The sequence below is a fragment of the Rattus norvegicus genome, chromosome 2, assembly GCF_021556685.1.
Source record: "Rattus norvegicus strain SHRSP/BbbUtx chromosome 2, alternate assembly SHRSP_T2T, whole genome shotgun sequence".
Taxonomy (NCBI): Eukaryota; Metazoa; Chordata; class Mammalia; order Rodentia; family Muridae; genus Rattus; species Rattus norvegicus.
In genome coordinates, this window is record NC_141535.1 from 249764235 (window position 1) to 249785766 (window position 21532).

The following is a 21532-nucleotide window of genomic DNA, read 5'->3' on the forward strand; positions in this document are numbered from 1 at the left end:
CACAGGAGCATCTACGTTAATCTGTTCCTATGGTAATCTTCAAGAATCACCAACAGAAGAATGTATTTCTTACAGTTCTGAGATCAAGGTGTGGCTGATTTGGGATCTTGAGAGGGCCTTTTATGGTTTATGGAGGTTCCTTCTCTACATGTATACAGAGTACAGGAAGGATGAAGAAGGGCCCCTCCTAGGGTTCCTTTTATGAAGTGATAAATTCCACTTACAATGATTCTTGGTTAACCATCAAACTGTATCTCAAAGCATGCCTCCTACTATCACCTCTCAGTCATCAGATTTTAACAAGTGAATTTTGGAAGAATGTAATCACTGAGATTATTTATTTATATTTTTAGAAAGCACTTAAAATACTTGAGGAGTTTAGCAAATGGCAAAGTAGAAATCTAAGATTGTGCCATGAATGTCACTGCATCTTCTGATAATTTTTTAACAAAAATTATTCTTACAAATGCAGAAAACTGTGACCTTCCTCTAGATGAGAATATGACAAAGATACATTAACTCCAATAAAATTATTTTGAATTAATAAAAGTTGAGATTATCTTGGGTTGTTCTGGATCAATCAGGTGAAAAGATTGAAAACATGGGCAAGAATCTAACTGGAAAATGTTAGAATAAGCACTCATATTTAGGATGTTATCTGGAATCTAAAAGGTGTTCTCAGATGACAGTGAGCAAAAAGGAAGAGCAGTTGGTTATCAACTCTGTAGAACATAAATTCTATGAGCAGGTTGAAAGCATTTACGAATAGATCTGTCCCAAACTAAGTTTCTGATAAGACCCAAGTTGACAACTTAGCCTTTAACTCTTGACTCACAATTGAGAGATAATAAATGACAATTTAAGCCAATGGATTTATTGTAGCTGGTGAAATGGACATAGAAAATCTTTACACCTGAATGAAGAAGTTATTGATGATCGGAGTGATTGCTGTCCTAGTGGAATGACAAGACTGAGACACCCTTCCCAGGGTTCTTTGAAGGAGCAAGTTTGAAGCAAGCAAATAGGGAAGCCACAGATGGGGGAAGATATTTGGAAAAGAACATAAACATGTATTTTTAGCTGACTGAGGATGTAGTTTTAAGGACATGTATTTATTTGACTTTTTAAAATGTGGAATAACTTATGTATGTCTAAAAGTCTGTTTTTACAGAATTAACTTATTTTTTTTCTGGATGTCTGCTCAGCCTTGCTAGATGCAGTACAGCTAGATAATATTAATATTTAAAAACTAGCTAAGAGAAGTATATGGTGACCCAATGTTTATCTCAATATTGAAAACACTATAAAATTAGAGCTTATAAAAGGTAGCTTGAAATATGCCATTTATTAAGACCTTCCACAAAAGATACTGTCATCTTTATAGACCTCTACAATCCTCTCTGTTTTTCTTGTGGGTAGATGATTCTCCTGGACCTTCTTTGATTCTGCTTTTCTGATGTGACAGATATTCCTTGGAAGGGAGCAGATAGTGTGGGTTGGACCTTAGGCTGAATCTGTGGATTCAGAGAATGTAACTACACTATGTTAGGTACAATGTTGGATAACATGAACCATAGTCTAGCAGTTGCAAGGTCAGCTTGACATTACCTCTGTGGATCTTGTAGTGCATGGCACATTATTTTTTCTATAAAAATAAATAATATGAATTTTCAGGTTTTGGCATTTCATATTTTGAAGCTAGAAGCTCATACATTTTTTGAAATTTGCATTTTTGATATAAAAACATTCTATTGTTGAAGTTTGATCTTTTGTTATGTATTACAGTGCTAAAATAATGGTCCCCAAGGCCTGGTTTCCCCCAGGGACCAGAGAATCTGCACATAGACCCAAGTGACACTGTGTAACTTGATCCCTTGGTGAATAAAATTGTGTACAGTCTATTGCTGGGCAAGAGATAGGTGAATTTTTGCTTCTTGTGATTTGGATCAGAGGCAGGGACCAAGGGGAGAGGAAGAAAGGAAGTAGGTAAAGAGAGAAGTTGCCATGGAGTAGATGAGTTGTGAAAACATGGTCAGGAGAGCTGGCCAATTTGAATTAAGAGCAGGCTAGATGGAAAACAGCAAGTTGTAAGGGGTTATTCATGGGGAAGTAGATTATAGTAGCTAAGAGGGTAGATATCTGTCCTGCTCTAGTACATTAAAGGCTTTTTACAAATATAAAGGTTGTGTTTCTTTTATATGGAAACTGAGTGACCAAAGACAGAGTCCAAATCCCAGATTTGAGATTAAATATCTACTATGACATTTTATTTTTCTCAAATGGAAGATTAATTTGGCATAAGACCATAATATTGGTATGCTAAATGAGTCAAAGTTAGAGGGAGGGAAAGAAATCAAGAGGCTGTAAGAAACTTTTTATGTCCCAGGTTCTGTGCAATATCCTTAATATAAATCTTCATCTTTTCATGACAGTCCTGTAAAGCATCGAGGGAAAACTCATCATTACTCTTACTTTAGAAGTTCTTTATGAAAATAACACAGGATAGTGCAGCTAGACATTGTCACATGTGTTGTATTAGAGAATATATTTACCTTCTCACATGCTTCTAAAGTTAATAAAGTACCACAATGTTTTGTTTCAATTCTTAAAAAGATGGTGTCTTTTTCCCAGGAGTTAATGTTTCCCTATCAGAGCACAGAGGGAACTTCCAATTATATTAACAAGGGGTTATCTGGATCTATCTATCTATCTATCTATCTATCTATCTATCTATCTATCTATCTATCTATCATCTATCTATCTATCTATCTATCTATCTATCTATCTATCTATCTATCTATCTATCTTAAATTTCATGTGAGGGCTTCCAGCAATACTAACTTTCTTAGATACATATGAAATATGCATAGTCAATATATATAGTTTACACCAAAAAACCGACGAGGCTTACTGCTTATAAGTATGAAATATATCTATTGATATCTCCATCATCATTAGTCTTGTATAGTTGATAGCTTAATCTCATCTGCTATCAATCACTTGCTTAGCCAGTGGTTTTTAGGCTTACCCTTGCATTGCGGTCTCTAATATGGCTTCTTAAAGTACAGATTACTACTCTAGTCTGAAGAGCAATTTAATTCAGCAAGTTTGGCCACAAACCTTTCAATCTTTGCATCTAACAAATTCTCAGGTGATTCATCTGCTGCTGGCTTAGATGTCACAATGTAAGAATCACCTCTTCAGACAGGAGTTCAAGTCTTTCCCAAGACATGTGGGATGGCTGACTCATTATCCAGCACTGAAAAGGCTGAGACAAAAGCCCAGTCTGGGCTATCTAGCCAGACTTTGTTTCAATGAACAAAACCAAATAGATAAATAAACCAGGCACAAGACTTTGGCATTGTTCTATGGAACATTTGGCCTGAGTCATGACTGCTGAGTCTTTCTGTGCAGGCAAAAGTAGTCTGCACAAATACATGATGTCAATGTTTCCATTAAAGTCATATGTACAGAAATAGGCATCAGGATGAATACCATAGTAAACTGCAGTTGAGTAACTATTGGCCTTTATAATTCACTAAAAGGGAACTCATGGAAAATCACTATATATTAAATAGCAGCTACCTGGGAACCATCGATCAACGTATCCACATATCTTCTAAGTTTTAAAGTTAAATGTATAGGCATATACCAGAGACGTAGATGGGGTATTGAACCAGAAAAGAGGAGAAATCCTGTTTTCCTATGCATTCAGTAATAGATATAATACTTAAAAGTTAGGATCTTCATAAGTACTTTTGGCTGAACAGCATCTTCACTTTCACAGTTTAGTTTTCATTGGATATTGTTTATAGGGTTAAAAGACATAAATTCACATGTAAAAGATCGACACTCTAGTGAATGATAGAAGTTACTGCAAAATATATCTCTTGACTTTACTACGCAACACACGGTATAAACACTTCACTTGCTGAGTATACAGGCAATGTATGTGATCCTTACAATTCAAACTACTTTAAAATCCAAATGTAAAGTTAATAATCTACTGTGCCATCTATGTCTGTGAAGCTTAGCATTAACTTTATAGTTAAGAAATGTAAGTTCTTAAAATTGAACAAAATCCAGATGAATGTTTGTCATAATGGAACATAATTTAGTACGCTGAAAATAACTTCATGCAAATACCACAGGAAAAGTTAGGATCATGAGTCATCTGACAAACTTCAAATGGGAATAGCATGTCGAAAGTCCCCAACAATCTGTTATATGCTATGGAATATAAATATTTAAATGAAGTCTCTACAGATGACTACACATTCCAATACAAAATAATTTGAGGCTGGATTAAAGTGTCTTTACAGTGTCATTTATATCATCTACCTTTCAAAACATTTTACTAAATTCCATTAAATCAAACATTTCAATTTGACAAATGGGTCTGCATTTACCCTTAGGCATTTAATTCTCTAGTAACACAGTGTTTTTCAAAGAGTGTGGCATTTTAAGAAAGCAAAAAAATGTTCAAAAGAGAACTTTAGTGCAAAGGAAACTGTATAATGTTGATTTCAAGCACATTTTGTAGGGTTCTTCACCTCAGGACATTAGTATGTATAGCATTTAGTGGTTTTAGAGTACTGTGTAGTGGTTTAGAGTACTGTGTAGATTTTTCTGTTCTCATTTAACACAAAATTCAAATGCCATGGGGAGTCATTAAAGTACCAGAGGACCACTCTTGAGAAAATGACACTTGTATTTGTTATAATTAAAAAAAATCAAGTCATTGTAATATATATTTTTGAGTACCTCTCCAATTTGCCTGAGCTTTTGAAAAGTGAATCTGTTCTTTCTGCTTCTTTATTTGTTTGTTTGTTTGCTTCTTTTTTTCCTTTCTTCCTTTTTTCTTCCTTTTTTTTGTGCCACTCACCAAAAATCTACCTAGAACATGGTCAATCCGATTACACATACTTACACTCTTCTTCAGGCCTCTTCCGAAGTGCTGCACGGGCCTCCTTACAAGGACTTCTCTGATATTGTGGGGGATTCCTTCCCCGTATTAGGTTCTCCATCCTATAAGAGAAAGACCAAGAGCATTTTAGTACCTGGATCTTGATTGATAATGGAAATATGATATTGAAATTTTATATTGATAGAATTTTTTGTATCCCACTTTGTGCCACTGAGAGTATCTAACTGATAGATGAAAAGGTAGCATGGAGCATGGTAAACTGGAGAGTGCTTGGCCGTGAAAAGCTCTATTGACTTAAAAAGTTAAAAATATCAAGTGGAACTGGAGAGACAGATTAGTTATGCCAGTGCTTCCCTATAAGCATAAAGAATTGGATTTGATCTCCCAAAACTATGTAAAAATGTTGAGTGTGGTGGCATGCTCTTGTAATCCCAGTGCTGAGGAGGCAGACAGATCCTGTGGATTTGCTGGCCAGCCAGAAAAATCCACTCAACAAGTTTCAGGACAGCAATCCTGCCTCAAATATCCAAAGTGGATTAAGTAATGACAGAACACTTTGTTTTCTGGCATCCACACGAATATGCACAGATATGTATGTATACACACACACACACACGCACACGCACATGCACACACGCACACATGCACATACACGCACACACACACACACACACACAAAATCATGTGGACAAAGTCCACACACAGTCTAGTAAGAGACTCTTAAGACTGACTGTTTGTGTCTTATCCCAATATTTAGGTATTTGGAAGTAATTAGATTTAGAAGTAGATTTAGAGGGTGTTATAAGGGTTGTGCCTTCATAGTAGGATCACTGTCCTCTTAAAGTCGAGAGAAAAAACAGAAATTGCTTTCTCTTCCACACAAGTCTAGTGAGTAGACTGTCATCAGAAAGAAGGCTTTACCTTAAAGCAAATCTACCTGCACCATGATTTTGGATTTCTCAGTCTCAAAACTATAAATTGTACATGCCCATCATACAACCATTATGTCTATGATACTTTATCAGACATCCTAATAGGTCCAAAGGGAAACTATTAAAGAAGAGTAATCTCCTGAAAAAAAACCCCACATTTATAAAAAGTCTAAAGACACTCATTAGGAAGAAAGAATGTGCATTGAATATCTTAAAGACTAATCTTCAGGAATGGGCTTTCTGCTTTTTTCCATGTTACTGGGTGAATCTGAAAGGCTTTCTTCATTATTATTATTACTATTGTCTTATTATTACAACCACTATTATTATTTTATTAGTAGTAATAATTGCCTCCATGTACACATGCTAATGTACTTGTGTACATGTCTATAAAGTATAAGGAAATGTTTTAGCATATGCAAATATAACTTGAATCTTAGCTCCATTTGAAGCTTACTTTAGGTGAGGGATAGCTATTGATCTTGAAGTAAGGATGGTCATATGGCAGAAACATAAGAGGGACCTGAAGGAGTTAATATGCAACTTGCTTTAATTATTGTATGTGTGGTAGAGAATCCTGACTTTTGCCATGAGGCTTAGATATGAAAACTAAATATCCAGTTTTTCAGTTTCTGACTCTTGAGTCAATTCAATATTCAATTTTGATAATTTGATCAAGCAAATGTAATGAATTTCAATGCTACAATAATGATAATGTAAGTGAGTATTCACAGGATTCATAAATTCAATATACTAAACTCAGGCAACTACAGCCTGCATGTGAAATGTCTCCATACATGTGTATAAGCATTTTTTCTAATGCTTGGGATTGAGTAAGGGTTTTAAATATAATAGATAAATATTCTACTGCTTATCTATATCTTTTTAGTCCTTGTATATTTTTAAAAAATCAGTTTTACTTATTATAATTAAATTCTGATATGAAACAAGGAGTTATCCACATTGGAATATATGCAAACCATTTTTGAGAAATCTATTGTTTTTTAAAAATATCTCTATTATGTGAGAATAGAAATTCATTCTAACATAGTTATGGTGGGGAATAGCTTTCAAGGTTCAGGGAATTTGCACTTGAATAGTTAGTTGTAATGGCATCCAAGGACCTAGTCGCCAGAGGTTGCATTTTGGGAACACTAAATACCTATGTTGGAAGATAGGCAATGTTAGGAGTGAAGCATGGAGGAAATGGGGTGGAGTTTATGCTGACTGCTGACTGGGAAGACATCTCTTACAGGTGGCATCAGAGAAACTTGCTCATACAGTCTGTGCTTGCTTCAGCTTTTCATCAGTAAAGCAATATCCAGTTCTACTACCTTTTCCTGAGGATCAGATACATCAGCATAGATGAGGTGGTTTGTGATATATCACATGGCAACAGGGAAGGTAAAGGAATGGTTATTAATAGAAATCTTGATAAGTAGAAACTTATCATGAAACTATAAAGTAACACTTTTATGTCTATTGTGCTAGTAAAAATGTAAAAACTGCCCTTTATTCAGAAAGGAATACCCAGAAACATTTGGCCTTGTGGAGAAAAATATCTGAGGAAGGAAATGTTTTATTCATTGAGGAAACAGAAAACACCCCCATGCAGTGAAGATACCTATATTAAGCTGCATTGAGATTCCATTTTACCTCAGCCAAAAGGACCGCCATATAAAGAATTCTCATCTGAGGAATATCGAATGGCTGAGAAGTACCTAAAGAAATGTTCAACATCCATAGTCATCAAGGAAATTTGAATCAAAACAACCCTGAGATTCCACCTCATACCAGTCAAAATGGTTAACATCAAAAACTCAGATAACAACAGTTGCTGATGAGGATGTGGAGAAAGAGAAACACTCCTCCATTGTTGGTGGGATTGCAGGCTGGTACAACCATTCTGGAAATCAGTCTGGAGGTTCCACAGAAAATTAGACATTGCACTACCTGAGGACCCAGATATATCACTCCAGGGCATATACCCAAATGTGTGTGTGTGTTGGGGCCCTCAAAAACTAAAGGTAGAACTCTTACATGACCTGGCCATACCATTCCTGGAATAAAGCCATGGGATTTCATATCCCACCAGAGAGAATGTATACCCAATTATTATTATTCACAATACAATGGAATGAATTCAGAGTAGATGACCATAACTGACAAGTAGATAATGAAAATGTGGTTCATATACTCAATGGAATTTCATTCAGGTGTAAAAAAAATGGAATTTATAGGTAAATGGATAAAACAAATCATACCTTATGCACTTTCTCTGGCTATTAATTTTTATGCAAATGGATTTCATGCACAAGCAAACAATGATAGTGACCAGGAAACCAGAAAAGTATGGGACTGGTAGAAGACATGTGATAAGAGAGTGGGATCTGGAATACTGGGGCCAGAAGAGTATATAAACAGGGTCCAGGACAGAAAGATGGGGAGAGAGGATCAATTAAAACCATGCATGCACAAAAAGAAAATAAGTAAAACATCCATATATAACTGCCACCTTTCATAGATGAAAATATTAATATAGTACACTTCAATTAATCAATTCAAGAGATCACAAATGGAAATCTAAGAATATTTAGATGAATAAAATGCCCTGTTATCTACATCATGCTATTCAAAGAGCTAAATATGCTATTATTTTTCAGAGAGTTTAGACATTTCAAAATTTAGAACTGTTTTTTGACCTTAGGAATATTTCTGAAGCATCTATAATGTCTCACAAATGTACACCTGTTTCATTCAATACTCAGTGAAATGTCCTGAAAGAGTGTTTTTAGTGTGACTGTGTGAAGGCTTAGAGTTTCTCAGTTACCTACTCATAACAGCGTGGACTGTGGAAGATGTAGCCAGTCTTTCCTGGCCTTTGCTTTCTGATTTTCACTCCACTATTCTCATGCCCATAATTATATGGAAATAATGTCTATTACTCTATTGAGTAAGGTACCATTAATTGAGGTAAAATCCCCCATAAACACAAAATTAGTACTAGCTGTATATTGATATATGAATGTTTAATGTATAAGCTAGCTTCTCAGCATATCAAACAGCAATATGTAAATATATGTGTATTGGTTTTTAGAATGTTAATATGTAATAATATTCCATGTGATGTTTTGATTTTTGTCTTGGTGCCACATAATGTCTGCTTCATTCAGTGACATTTTATCTTCAAGAATTACTGAAAAGTTAACTGGAGCCAAAGAAATTTCCTATAAATTATGTACACCACACAGTCATGGAAGCAAACATTGAAGACATTAAGATTCTTTCCATTCTTCAGAATTGTAAATGTTGTGCCCACTGGGAGACACACCCTCATGTCCACAGTGTTATATAACTGACACTTCAGTCTTATGGAGATCACACTGATATTTATGCAAACTCTTCAACCAGTACAATTTGTGGTACATGGTGTGCATTAAATAGCCAAATGAAGTGACCAAGGCTGGAACCTTGGAACACTCCAGTACTCTGCAAAAGAGTTTCCTCATCTATTCTTTAGCTTGCCATGCTATCAGTGGGGTGTGTTAATAGTTCCAGCAATGAGAGATGAAGTGTGAGAACCACAGATGAGGCAGAAGCTCTAAATCTCATTGAGAGGCTCTAGAAAGTGTTCCCCACATGTCTTTTTGCTGAGAAATATGTACAGCTATGTAATTTTCAAACAGCATGAATAGGTATTTGTTATATGTAAGCAAAGGATGTCTGTAACCTGTTTGGTATCTCCCCAATGCCTGTTTGATGTCTTCCCAATGTAGACAGGTCTCAACCAGCTGAGAACCTTTAAACAACCCCTCACCTTATTCCAAAGCTAAGGATGCTCACTGAGGATGTAATCAGTAAAGTCAGTTTCTTAAGGAATATTTTCAGTGTTTGACAACTCCTAGAAACCTCAAATACATATTTAGAAATGCAAGGAGGAAGTTTGAAGGATTTATTTATTCATTCACCTATAAAGGGGTCCAGAATAAATCTGCAGTTTGTATGGATGCCATAAGAGTGAAGAACGGGCCTGTAAAGATGGCTCAGCCTTTAAAGGTCAGACTCACAACTAGAAATATAAGAGCAAAGAATGGCTAAAGGGACAGCACACCCTTGCCATATTGCCTGGTGATCCACCAGAGGAGCAAGGGATCAATCTGAAAGTTTGGTGATTACCACAGTAAAGTGATTTCTGACTTCAGATTTGGTTGGAAAAATATACACTCATACCAAAAAGAACTGTGGTATGAAATGAGAGTGAGGTTAAGAATGAAAATCTGGTTGAGGTAGATTTATACTGGGCAGAAAAAGAGTGACTGACTGGCTCATGATGGTAATGGAAGATGGGAAAAAATAGGTTGTCAAGAATAAGCATCCTCTCAATTTTCAACCAAAAGTTATCAAAAAAGGTAAGTAAGGAGACTTCATACTCATCAGAGGAAAAATCTACCTCAGTTCTGAACATCTGTGCTCCAGATACAATGGTATAATGGCACCCACATAAATAAAAAAAAACTTTATTAAAGTTCAAAACATACACTGAACTACACACAATAACAGTAGGAAACTTCAACACCCTATTCTCAGCAATGGATAGATCATGGAAACATAAAATTAACAGAGACATAGAGAAACTAACAGAAGTTATGAACCAAATGTTTTTAAACAGATATTTATAGAACATTTCATCCTAAAACAAAAGAATATAGCTTCTCAGCACCTCATCGTATCTTTCCAAAGTTGACCTTATAATCAGTCACAAAACAGGACTCAACAGATTCAAGAAAATTGAAATAATCCCATACATCCTATCAGATTACCACTGACTAAGGCTGGTCTTCAATAACAACAAAAACAACAGAAATCCAACATATACATGGAAGTTGAACAATGCTCTATTCAATGATAACTTGGTCAAGGAAGAAATAAAGAAAGAAATTAAAGACTTTTTAGAATTTAATGACAATGAAGGCACAACATACTCAAACTTATGGGACACAGTGAAAGCAGTGCTAGGAGGAAAATTCATGGCTCTGGGTGCCGCCAAAAAGAATTTGGAGAGAGCATACACTAACAGCTTGATAGCACACCTTAAAGTTCTAGAACAAAAAGAAGCAAATTCACCCAAGAGGAAGAGACAGCAGGAAATAATCAAACTCAGAGCTGAAATTAACCAAGTAGAAACAAAAAGAACTATACAAAGAATCAACAAAACCAGGAGCTGATTCTTTGAGAAAATCAGCAAGATAGATAAACCCTTAGCCAGCCTTACCAGAGGACAGAGAGACAGTATTAAAATCAACAAAATCAGAAATGAAAAGGGAAAGATAACAAAAGAAAATGGGGAAATTCAAAAAAATTAGTAGATCCTACGACAAAAGCCTATACTTAACAAAACTGGAAAATCTTGATGAAATGGACAATTTTCTAGATAGATACCAGGTACCAAAGTTTAATCGGGGTCAGATAACCCATCTAAACAGTCCCATAACCCCTGAAGAAGTAGAAACAATCATTAAAAGTTTCCCAACCAAAAAAAAAAAAGCCCAGGAGCAGATGGGTTTAGTGCAGAATTCTATCAGACCTTCAAGAAGACCTCATACCAATATTGTCCAAACTATAGCACAAAATATAAACAGACGGAGCACTACCCAATTTATTCTTTGAAGCCACAATTATGCTTATATCTAAACCACACAAAGACCCTACAAAGAAAGAGAATTTTAGACCAATTTTCCTCACAAATATCGATGCAAAAAATACTCAATAAAATTCTCACAAACCAATAGAAAAAGAATAAATGTCCTCAATGCCTATTGCAGGCAGGTACTGATAGCTCATATATGTATGAATGTACACACACACACACACACACACACACACACACACACACACACACATGGGTTTTGCTATATAAGTTTCTGAAAGAATAGGAATGCAGGATAGTTTTGGTGCCCAGATGCTGGCCATACACATCCACTGTGGACTTTAAACTGGCTAGTGTCACAGAGGAACAAAACTTGGGATTTAATAATTATATGGAGTCTTAGTTTATTCCAATGGGAATTTCAGTAAGTACATATAGCTACAGTTTTCACACTTTAGTATGTCTGGAAGTATTTAATCATCACACAGCAGTGAGAATACACATTTTGACTCCCTTTTTATTGATATAATAAAACACCAGGACCAAAAGCAACATGGGGAGGAAAGGTTTTATTTCAGCTTACAGTTTCACATCAGAGTTCATCTTTGAAGGGAGTCAGGACTGAAGCTGAAAGTATGACTATCGAGGTAGGAAGTGAAGCAGAGACTATGGAGAAATCCTTCTAATTGACTGGATCTTCATGGCTTATTTAGTTGACTTTTTTTGTAGCACCCAGTACTATGAGCCAACTGTTGGTACTACCCACGGTGCTGCTGTATACTTTCATATCGATTATCAACAAAGAAAATGCATTATATGTGCCATGGATGTGCTGGGAACCCATTTCCTTTGAAAGAGTAGACAGAGCTTACAAGCACTAAGTCATCTTTCCTGCTCCTAGCCTGATGTTCAATTGTCGTCTCCCTGTACTGGTTAACTTACTATTGGATCACGGTTGCTCAATGAAGCTGAAGGTAAAGATGTTCAAGTTGTTTTCAATGTGTATTTACTGATATAAAGAGGAAAGTGCAGTTGACAGGGATGAACATGCACATTTTGTAATAGTCAACAATCAGTGTTCTGGGGCCTGCAGACAGTGTCAGAGAAACAACGTACACCAAAAATAGCTAATGTTTCAGAATGCCACCCTGGTGAAAACAGAAATTTTACAGTAACAAATATGGATTGTGAGGTTGAAACCTAAGAAACACATACATTTTATCACGTAAACATTCCATGGTTCTTTTGGATCTCTGGGTATTAAATTTGATGTTTCTACATAATAAAACAAAAAAACCCAACCAAACAACAACCAAAAAAAAAAACCAAAGAAAATGCACTATAGACTTGCCCACATGCCAGGCTAGGGAGGTACATTTTATTATGAAGATCTTCCTTCCAAAATGACTCTAGCTTGTGTCAAGTTGACATCAAATTAGCCAGTACAATTATAGCTCATGCTTCTATGACAGTGTTTCTCAACCTATGAGTTGTCATCCCTTTGGCAAACATTTATTTCCAAAAAATATTTACATTGTGATTTACAACAGTCGCAAAATTCCAAGTATGAAATAGCAACTAAAATAATTTTATAGTTAGGGATCACCACAACATGATAAACTGTATTAAAGGGTCACTGCATTAGGAAAGTTGAGAACCATTGCTCTCTAGGTTAAAACTTCAACAGATATAATTTATGGAAAACTAAATAAATTAGGACTAAAAATGAAAGCACAGCATGATTATGCAGATAAAAAGATGAATGTTATAGTTAGAAATAATAGTGGACAGAGATTTATACTCTGATATGGAAAAGGAAAACAAAGTCAAAAGGCACAGTGATAACATACTATGAACATTAAATTTTACAATGTTTATAAACTATCAACTCCATGGACTTTCAAGTCTCCTTATTTAGCTTTGAATTCATGGACAAGTTGAAGGCACAATGAAAATGGCTTTGTTTCATCAGTGGTAACTATTTTTAAGGGACAGTTGAGTCCAAACCATAGCAGTCTGATTCCCAGAGCCTGGGTATGCTCCCAGAGAACACATGTGCAGAGTTCAACTGAATGTACATGTGGATCTAACCTGAACTACAAACGACAGCATAGAAACCATAAGTGCTCAGTTATTTTGCCTAGACATGTTGAACTTACCTACATTAAGGAAATCTAAAGATGAAAAGGAAGGTCACTTTGAGGAGAATGAACTTCATTCCTACTCAAGAAATACAGGCAAAAGCTGTGGAGCTGGGGATAAGACAGCTTATCTAGTAGAAGATAGCAGTAATTCCTCAAAGAGCAAGGATCAGTAATGGTTTCAGAGAGGAAAATGGTTTACACTTCTGTATCATGTACCTAAAGAACCAGCAAACATAGTGGCACATTTTCACAAATTTTTAAAATCAACTTTTGATTTTAATTTATTTCATTTTCTTTGTTTGTTATATTATGTGTCCATGTGTGCACAAGGGCTTGCCAGGTAAACATGCGTAAATGCAAGTAGATGCTTGAAGTTAATATTTGAGGTCTTCCTTGATTGCTTACTAAATAAAGCTTTCGACAGAGCTTTTCACCAAACCCAGGTTAGGCTAGACAGACTGGCCAATGAAATCCAGGGTTCTATTTTTATGTGGATATAGTTTTGCTTTGGTTCTTGGCGTTTGAACTCAGGCCTCCATGCTTGAGTGTTAGAAATTGAACTGTTTCTTTAGCTCAACCCTCGTCCCCCTTTAAAAAAGATAAAACTGAAAATTGATAGGTACCAGTAAATAGTCATGAAAATCTATAACTTTTGTAGAAAAAGAAACCAGTGCTAAAATATGAATGGTATATAATTTTCTCTGCAGATGTATCAAGCATCAAGCATGAAAAATCCAAGATGAATGACAGTAGCATGTACAGATAGCAATAGAGAAAAGTCAAGATCCTCAAACACTCAGAAATTGAGTCTTTCATTAATTTTTCCCTTCTATGTTTTAAAAAAAATTTAATACTTTTTTGTTCTTCCAGGTAGTAGCACTGTATAATGGAAGGCTGCTATCTTTTATGAATGTGTCTCATAAACAAATTGGGTAGTACAAGAGATAGCAAGCTTCCGTTAGAGAAGTTCTAACAAAATGACTGTTTAACTTGCATGAGATTTAGAAATATGCCCAGCAACTAAATCATGAAAGATTATATATTTGTCTTAATTTGTGTTTCGTCTGTGATAATTTAAGTGTCATGTTTTGAGTGGGTGGCATTTATGAGTGAGATGCCAAAAGTCATCAGAGCACAGACTCCTCCTGTCAGAGAAGTTGCAGTGACCTTGCTCTGATCTTCAGCTATCTTCTGGATTTCCTGTCTCAGGATCCCATGCATTCATTCTATTGCAGAGTTGTTCAGTAGTCACATCTGATGGGTTTGGCCAAACCCAGTGAAAATGGTGTATTCATTTCAAGATATTTAATGAATGAATGAATGAATGAATGAATGAATGACATTTGATATAATTGTTTGCTCCAGGACAAGGCTATCATGTCTATGGTTTTATCTCTATACAGTCTCATAAGGAGTCTTTGAGGTCAGTGTGTCATAGCAGTCAAGACTCGCACTCAGACTTCCTGCTTCTTAGAGATCCCCAGAGTTGAATAGTGCTAGAAGATGAAGTTCTCTGTTCACATTCACATTACTTAGCCTTGCTATGGAGCCTTCTGTCTCAGAGAAGAAAATAATATTGCATGTGGTAATTGCTTAGACAGAGAAGAAATACATGCTGAAGGACTACAAAATATTTATTTCTTGAAGGAAAATGAAGGTGGTTGGCATGAAAGAATAAATATCATTCAATAAAACACCATTACCTTGAATATAAAGGACATAGCCTTCAACCCACTCTCCTTTTGTAAAGAATTTCAGGGACCACAGGCCAGTGGTCAGTCTTTGTACTGAGAACCACTCTAACAACATTCTGGATGTTTTTTTTCTAGAATTTTGCATATGGTAATAATCACTCACAACAAAGGTATTGTATATTCTTTTCAGGTAGACAGACCACCATGGCTAACCTAGTGAACAGTCGTCAGACAGCCACGAGCAAAAGTCAATACAATGGTCCAGATCACACTGATAACTTCTAGGACTTTTCAGATCATAAAATAATTTAATCTCAGTATATTATGGTTAGATGAGGAAATAGAACATGTGGTCTCATTTACTGAAAAACAAATAATCACAACGCCTCATTTATTTAGGAAGATGTGTTTCTGGGAAAATCTGAATTAAGCCACCATTTAAGATTGGGTGAACATCGAAGCACCCTGAACAGCTCTGATGGACTTCGCATGATTTTGTATAAGATCCAGGAGCACCATGACCACCAAGTCAAAACCAAAACAATAGAAAAAACTCTCCAAACCTTTTTCCTTTATCCTAATATTTTGGGGGATTACTAGGAAATAACAGATACACAGTAATTTCACCTGTAGCATCTGTGCCTCTTATTTCCTTTTCAGTTCCTTCCCAGGGGTAGGAAGAACTTGCTATTCACGTTCATGAGGAAGGTGAACATATTCTCCTTTTAAAAAAGTCAAACCTTCTCTGCTGATTCTTGGTCCCTTGAGGCCTTTCAAGTTGTGAGATTTTCTGTTACTATCTGAGGACTTCTGTTTCACTCAGTCCTTACCATTGTCAGCTAGGCCCCATGTGTGACCACCCATAACCTCTTTGTCTCTTTGCTCCCTCTTGTATTTGATTCTGTGTTTTCTATGCTCATTTGACTGAATTTGCACAAATATGACAGACTCTTGTCTTAGGTCTTTACCCTTGTAGTATTCTTTTGTTGGAACCTCTCTCTTCATTGTCCATTTTTGTAGGATGTTTCCCAGTCAATGGTGCTTCTCCAAGGAGCCACACTTCATCCAACACTCATTGTAGCTTCTTTAATGTCAATAGCTGCAGAACCTTCTTGGTCTTCTCCACCAGGCTCTTTTTTTTTTTTTTTCATTTTGACCCGTGTCCATTAATTTCTAGCATCATCTTTATTACATTTCAAATTAGAATTTGTTTGTTGATCACAGGAGTCCAAATGTGTTTTAAAAGTGAGTGTATAATAATGTGAATAGTGATTTTATTTCCTTAACAAGAGAATATGAACGTTTTCCAAAGACGATGGTCAATTTTTTATTTTTCCTATTGCTTTGTTATATTTTGTTCATCTAATGTGAGGTTGTACTGTTAAATATACAGAAGCTACAACATCCTAGTGAGCCAACTCTTCAATTGTGAAACAGTGATTGGATATCCAGTGTTGCTCTTGGCCCTTTAACCTGTTTGTCTTGTAATACAAGGTGGCATTTATACAATAGTAATGTCCCAGGAACACTGTTCTCCCTTAAGTAAGAAATGTTTCCTGTAGAGAAATTATCATTTTGAATTATAAAGGTTTATTTATTTTTATTTTTCTGTATGAGTGTTTGCCTACATACATGTCTGTGCCCTATATTCACCCAGTCATAAGGAAGCCAGAGGAGACTCTCAGATCCTCTGGAACTGGGATGACAGGTAGCTGTTAGCTGCTGTGTTGTTCTGTAAACTGAATCCAGTCCTTAATGAGAGCAGCAGGTTGTTTTGACCTCTGAGCCACCTTTTTCAGTCCTTTTTTTATTTTAAATACATGTTTAAAATCAGTTTTAATCAGAATATATTTGTAATTTATATTGTTTTTGATTTATTGACACTGGTTTAGACATGTTTTCTAGCTTATCTTGCTTTCTATTTTCTGTTTTACCTTTTCCCATTCTCTGAGCTACATTCTTCTTTTCTGCTTTATTGTTTTGATCTTGAACTTTCTTTCCACGTTTAGAGAAACTTACACATTTAATATTTGCTTACTATTGCTCACTGGGTTATCTATTTTTAAAACTACTTTTCTTAGTTTTGAAGATCTTTAAAAGGTTTCTTTAAAACGAGTCAGGAGATTTTTTTTAAAATGGGTACAGTTGTTGCCAATCTGAAAACATGTACATTTTGTACCTCTTACTACACCTCTGTGGCGTGAAGAATTAATGAGGCATTATTACACCTGATAGCCAATTGTGGCGCCCTGGTTACAGCTCCATTGCCTGTGGCTTCCATGTGCTCTGACCTCTGCTCTGCTACCTTAGACACAAAGGAAGCAACTTCCCGTTCTTGGAAACCTCATGGACATGTCATCCTGGTTTCTTGCTTAACTTTCTCTCCTGTTTTGACAAATTCATGTGGTTATTTTTATACATCCCATTCTCTTCTCACAATTCCATATACATTCCTTGAGGCACTCACTTTGGAAGAGTCAGGTATCTGAACTCTTTGCATTGTGACTCTTCTGAGTTTCCCTTCGGTACACTGGTTCATGGTCAGGTTTATTACAATTGCTGGTTTCTCATGTGTTTTGAAATTTTATGCAATAAACTCATTTTTCTTAGACACACATCTTTATGGGCTTATTAAGGTCCTGTTAAGATTTTTCTTAGCAGACTACTTGGTTACTTCCTGATTTTCTAATTACTGCAGGATCTCATTTGAAAATATTTAAATTATATCACACGATTACGTGTTTCCATGGAAAGGCACTTGTAGAGGTTCATGCTGTTAGCAATGAAAATCACATTTTAACAAACAAATTCCCTTATCTTAATGGCACATATTTAGAAGGGATCAAAGCAAGCTAATAATTATTTAAAATGCTACCTTGGTGTCTGAAATATCAGATTTTAGAGCCTTAGAAATGCTATATGGATAAGCTGCCTGAGATTACAGATATTGTAAGACAGGGGCTAGGATTCAGAGTTTATCAGTGTCAAAGTCTCTAGCTGTAAGACTTCTCCTAGCTCTGGCTTTTTGTGTTATATTAGAATAATATCATAAAAATATACATTACTATTACTATTACTATTATTATTATTAATTTTAGGCTAATGTAAGAATCATTAAAAGCCTGTAGCATTCATACAAAAGTGGTGGTGAATTAAAAAATAGTTGTCATAAGGTACACTGGGAAGAATCAATAGAAGAGTGGGTAGGAAACAACAGATCCCTATCATTTTCAATATTAACTGACCAAATTGACTCATTTCAGTAGACAGAAATAGTCTATCAACACACAAAACGACAAATATATCTGTGACTCCCATGGAGAGCCTAAATTAAATAAAAAGTCTGAAAGATGTTATGTAAGAAAAAACCTGGCTAGTTCAGCAGAACTATTTCTAGTCAAAAATTTAAATAGAAAAAAAATGAATGTTCCCTCAGTATCTTTCTGTCAAATTTCTTCACTTGTTATACTTTTTCTACCTTTCTCTTAGCAACATTCTCTGAGATTCTAGCCATGTCAACAACATCTTGTGGATAACACATTCAATATTATTCTTTAGAATACATCTCAAAAAATAGCATGTATGTGTTTAGGTGGTGTAGAAATACAACACGCCAATCAAGGAAGTTTTATAACTAGACAATATAAAGTCTAATCTTTCACATACATGTAGCTTTTTTTGAAGTAGCTCTACATACAGAAAGCAACTGGTAATTCTGGACACCATATCATCTCTTCACAAACAGTGCTATGGCCTGACTAATGAACTTCTGTCTTAAATAATTAGAGTTAAATAAATTATGTGTTAGTCATTTCCTTCAAAATGATTATGCCTTTATTCTTTCAGATTAATCCTGCTTAAACTCAGGAATATTCTTCATTATCTATAACTCAGTAACTCAGAAGTGCTGACAAGATCCAACCTGAAATTTATAATCAGCTTTGGATCTTTTAACTTTATGAAGGAGTGTGATTTTTCAACTGGGCATTTATTTCTATTCCTTTATTTCCTCTTCTGTTTTTTTCCTTTTCTCTCTCCTCGTCTACTTGCTGTGCCTATACTTCTGTGAGACATGATGGATTTACTTTTATTTTTTCATTGAGCTGACACTCTTGTCTAGAACATCATTAAAACCATGGACATTTATCAACATTTCATCAGCCTTTGGGATGGAAAGGGTTACTGTACCATGGAAAAGCTTTGAAGAGAGTCTAATTTATATTTGGAGGAATTTTTGAACTATATATTTTGTTATATGAACTAGGCAGGGTGTTGCTAGGAAACAAGCAATAAATGGATGACTCCATAATTTTTTTAAACAATACTATTTTCCATTTATTTATTGCTGTCTGCTAAGGCAGCCAAATCTCACCGTTTGATATTTTCTGCAACTGTTCTTTTGGATGTTACCAAATCAGTAGCATGTTGAAGAGAAACAATTTAGTCATGTGAAAGGATTTGTGCCTAACATTCTAGGCCTTAACTGCTTCTCTTTACCTCTTCTGTTTTCTAGATCAATGCCTTAAATTTTGGACCATTTTCATTTAAGAAATGAGAAAAAAACAGCATTTTATTGAAGCATTAACTTAGACTTGTTTTGGATTAACACATCCATTCATATAAAATGGTGGTATCAGGGCGGATCTGAAATGTCCCCCAAGAAGTCACACATTGAAGGTTTGGCTCCCATTGCTGTACTTTTAAATGCGGGGCCTGTGGAAGGCGATGATTAGATAATGAAGACATTGGTTTTATTATCAGCTTCATCTACTGATGAATCCATACATTGATGGCATCATTGGCAACTAGAGGAAATGACAGGAAAAGTAGTTCATTGGAAGAAGCAGTTAACAGACAGCATGTCCAAGAATGGTGTGCCTGTCACTGTTTTCTCCTCTCCTCTATCTCTACTACATTCTGTACACAGTTTTCAGGCTTTGACAAAGTGAGAAACTCCTCCCCAACCTTCCTTGCTAGCAATGGGCTAGCCAAACCCAGACATCTAGGGAGTGAAAACTTGTATAATTTTGGGAGAAAATACAGGTAAAAATGCTACTCTGACCAATGTGATAAGGAAGAAATTGTATATATAATTAGGGAGTTTGTATCCCCCAAAGCATGCAGGTATATATAGGCATTCTGAAAATAGTGGCTGAGTGAAGACATCATAAGTGAAATCCCAGCTGTAAATGCATATAGGTGTATCCAGACATATAATACCTTGTTAGACAATTTGAAAAAGCAATGGATTGAAGAGTAATCTATCTAGAAGCACCAAAGTGATAAGTCTATAATTCATACCAAAGAATACTAGTGAACAAGCAAATACTAGTAACTGACAGAAGCCATGGACATTATCAGCCAAAATTCGCCTGAAAACGGGGAAGGACCAAGTTTCCTTGATAAATCCAACTCAATTCCAGTGTAAAGTCAGAAAATAAAAACAAAACAAAAAACCTTTCTGTTTCTGGAGTGCATTTTGCTTCACAGAAAATTCTATCTGTTCATAGTTTAGCAGAATTATTCCACCAGGAAATCTCTGAAAGTCCTCAGTTAGCAGCTGTTTGGGAATGATGGAAATGATGTGTTTCCTCAACTTTAGTTCTAAAGTGGTGTTTTCTTCTACTCTACCTTCATTATGCATGTATGCCTTAGAAAATTATAGACAAATAGACATAAGATATTCTACCTCCAGTGAGAGATGTGTATCTGATTTGGGATATTTCCCATTACCCAGATGAAGATTTTATTAGAGCTTCTAGTTAATTTGCTGTCTGAATTTGTTAAGATAATAAGCAGGTTCTTGAACATAAAATTTATTACCTATCGCTAAAGCATGAGAAGTCATAGCATCTCGTGTTACTGCTGCGTTATGCATTCCAATTGCTGTCCAACTGGAATCTGTAAGTGAGCCTCAAAACAGACTGTTCTGAGCTCTACTGTATTCTGTCAAAACTCATTTCTGGGAGCTTAAGTGCTGATTCTTCAGAATGTAACTGCTTTGGGAGGTAGGACTTTTAGGAAAGTGATCAAAGCCACGCTGATTGGGTGATCCCTAATAAAACTGAAGGGTGTAGTTATGAGAAGAGAAATTTTCACATAAAGTAATACCAGAGCCATGTTTACAAAAAGAGTACTCTTAAGCCAAGGAGATCTCAGGAAAAATCACACTGGACTTGGATTTCCAG

At 35.6% G+C, this 21532-nt stretch overlaps 1 protein-coding gene across 7 annotated transcripts in view; it reads right to left on the reverse strand.

The window, feature by feature from the left end:
* The window catches only part of Lrrc7 (leucine rich repeat containing 7), a 479249-nt gene that overhangs the window by 372259 nt on the left and 85458 nt on the right, over nt 1-21532 (reverse strand). For all 7 annotated transcript variants that reach the window (XM_087614691.1, XM_087614685.1, XM_087614702.1 and 4 more), the window contains 1 exon segment: nt 4931-5028. In XM_087614691.1, the coding sequence (XP_087470817.1) occupies nt 4931-5028 (98 nt within the window).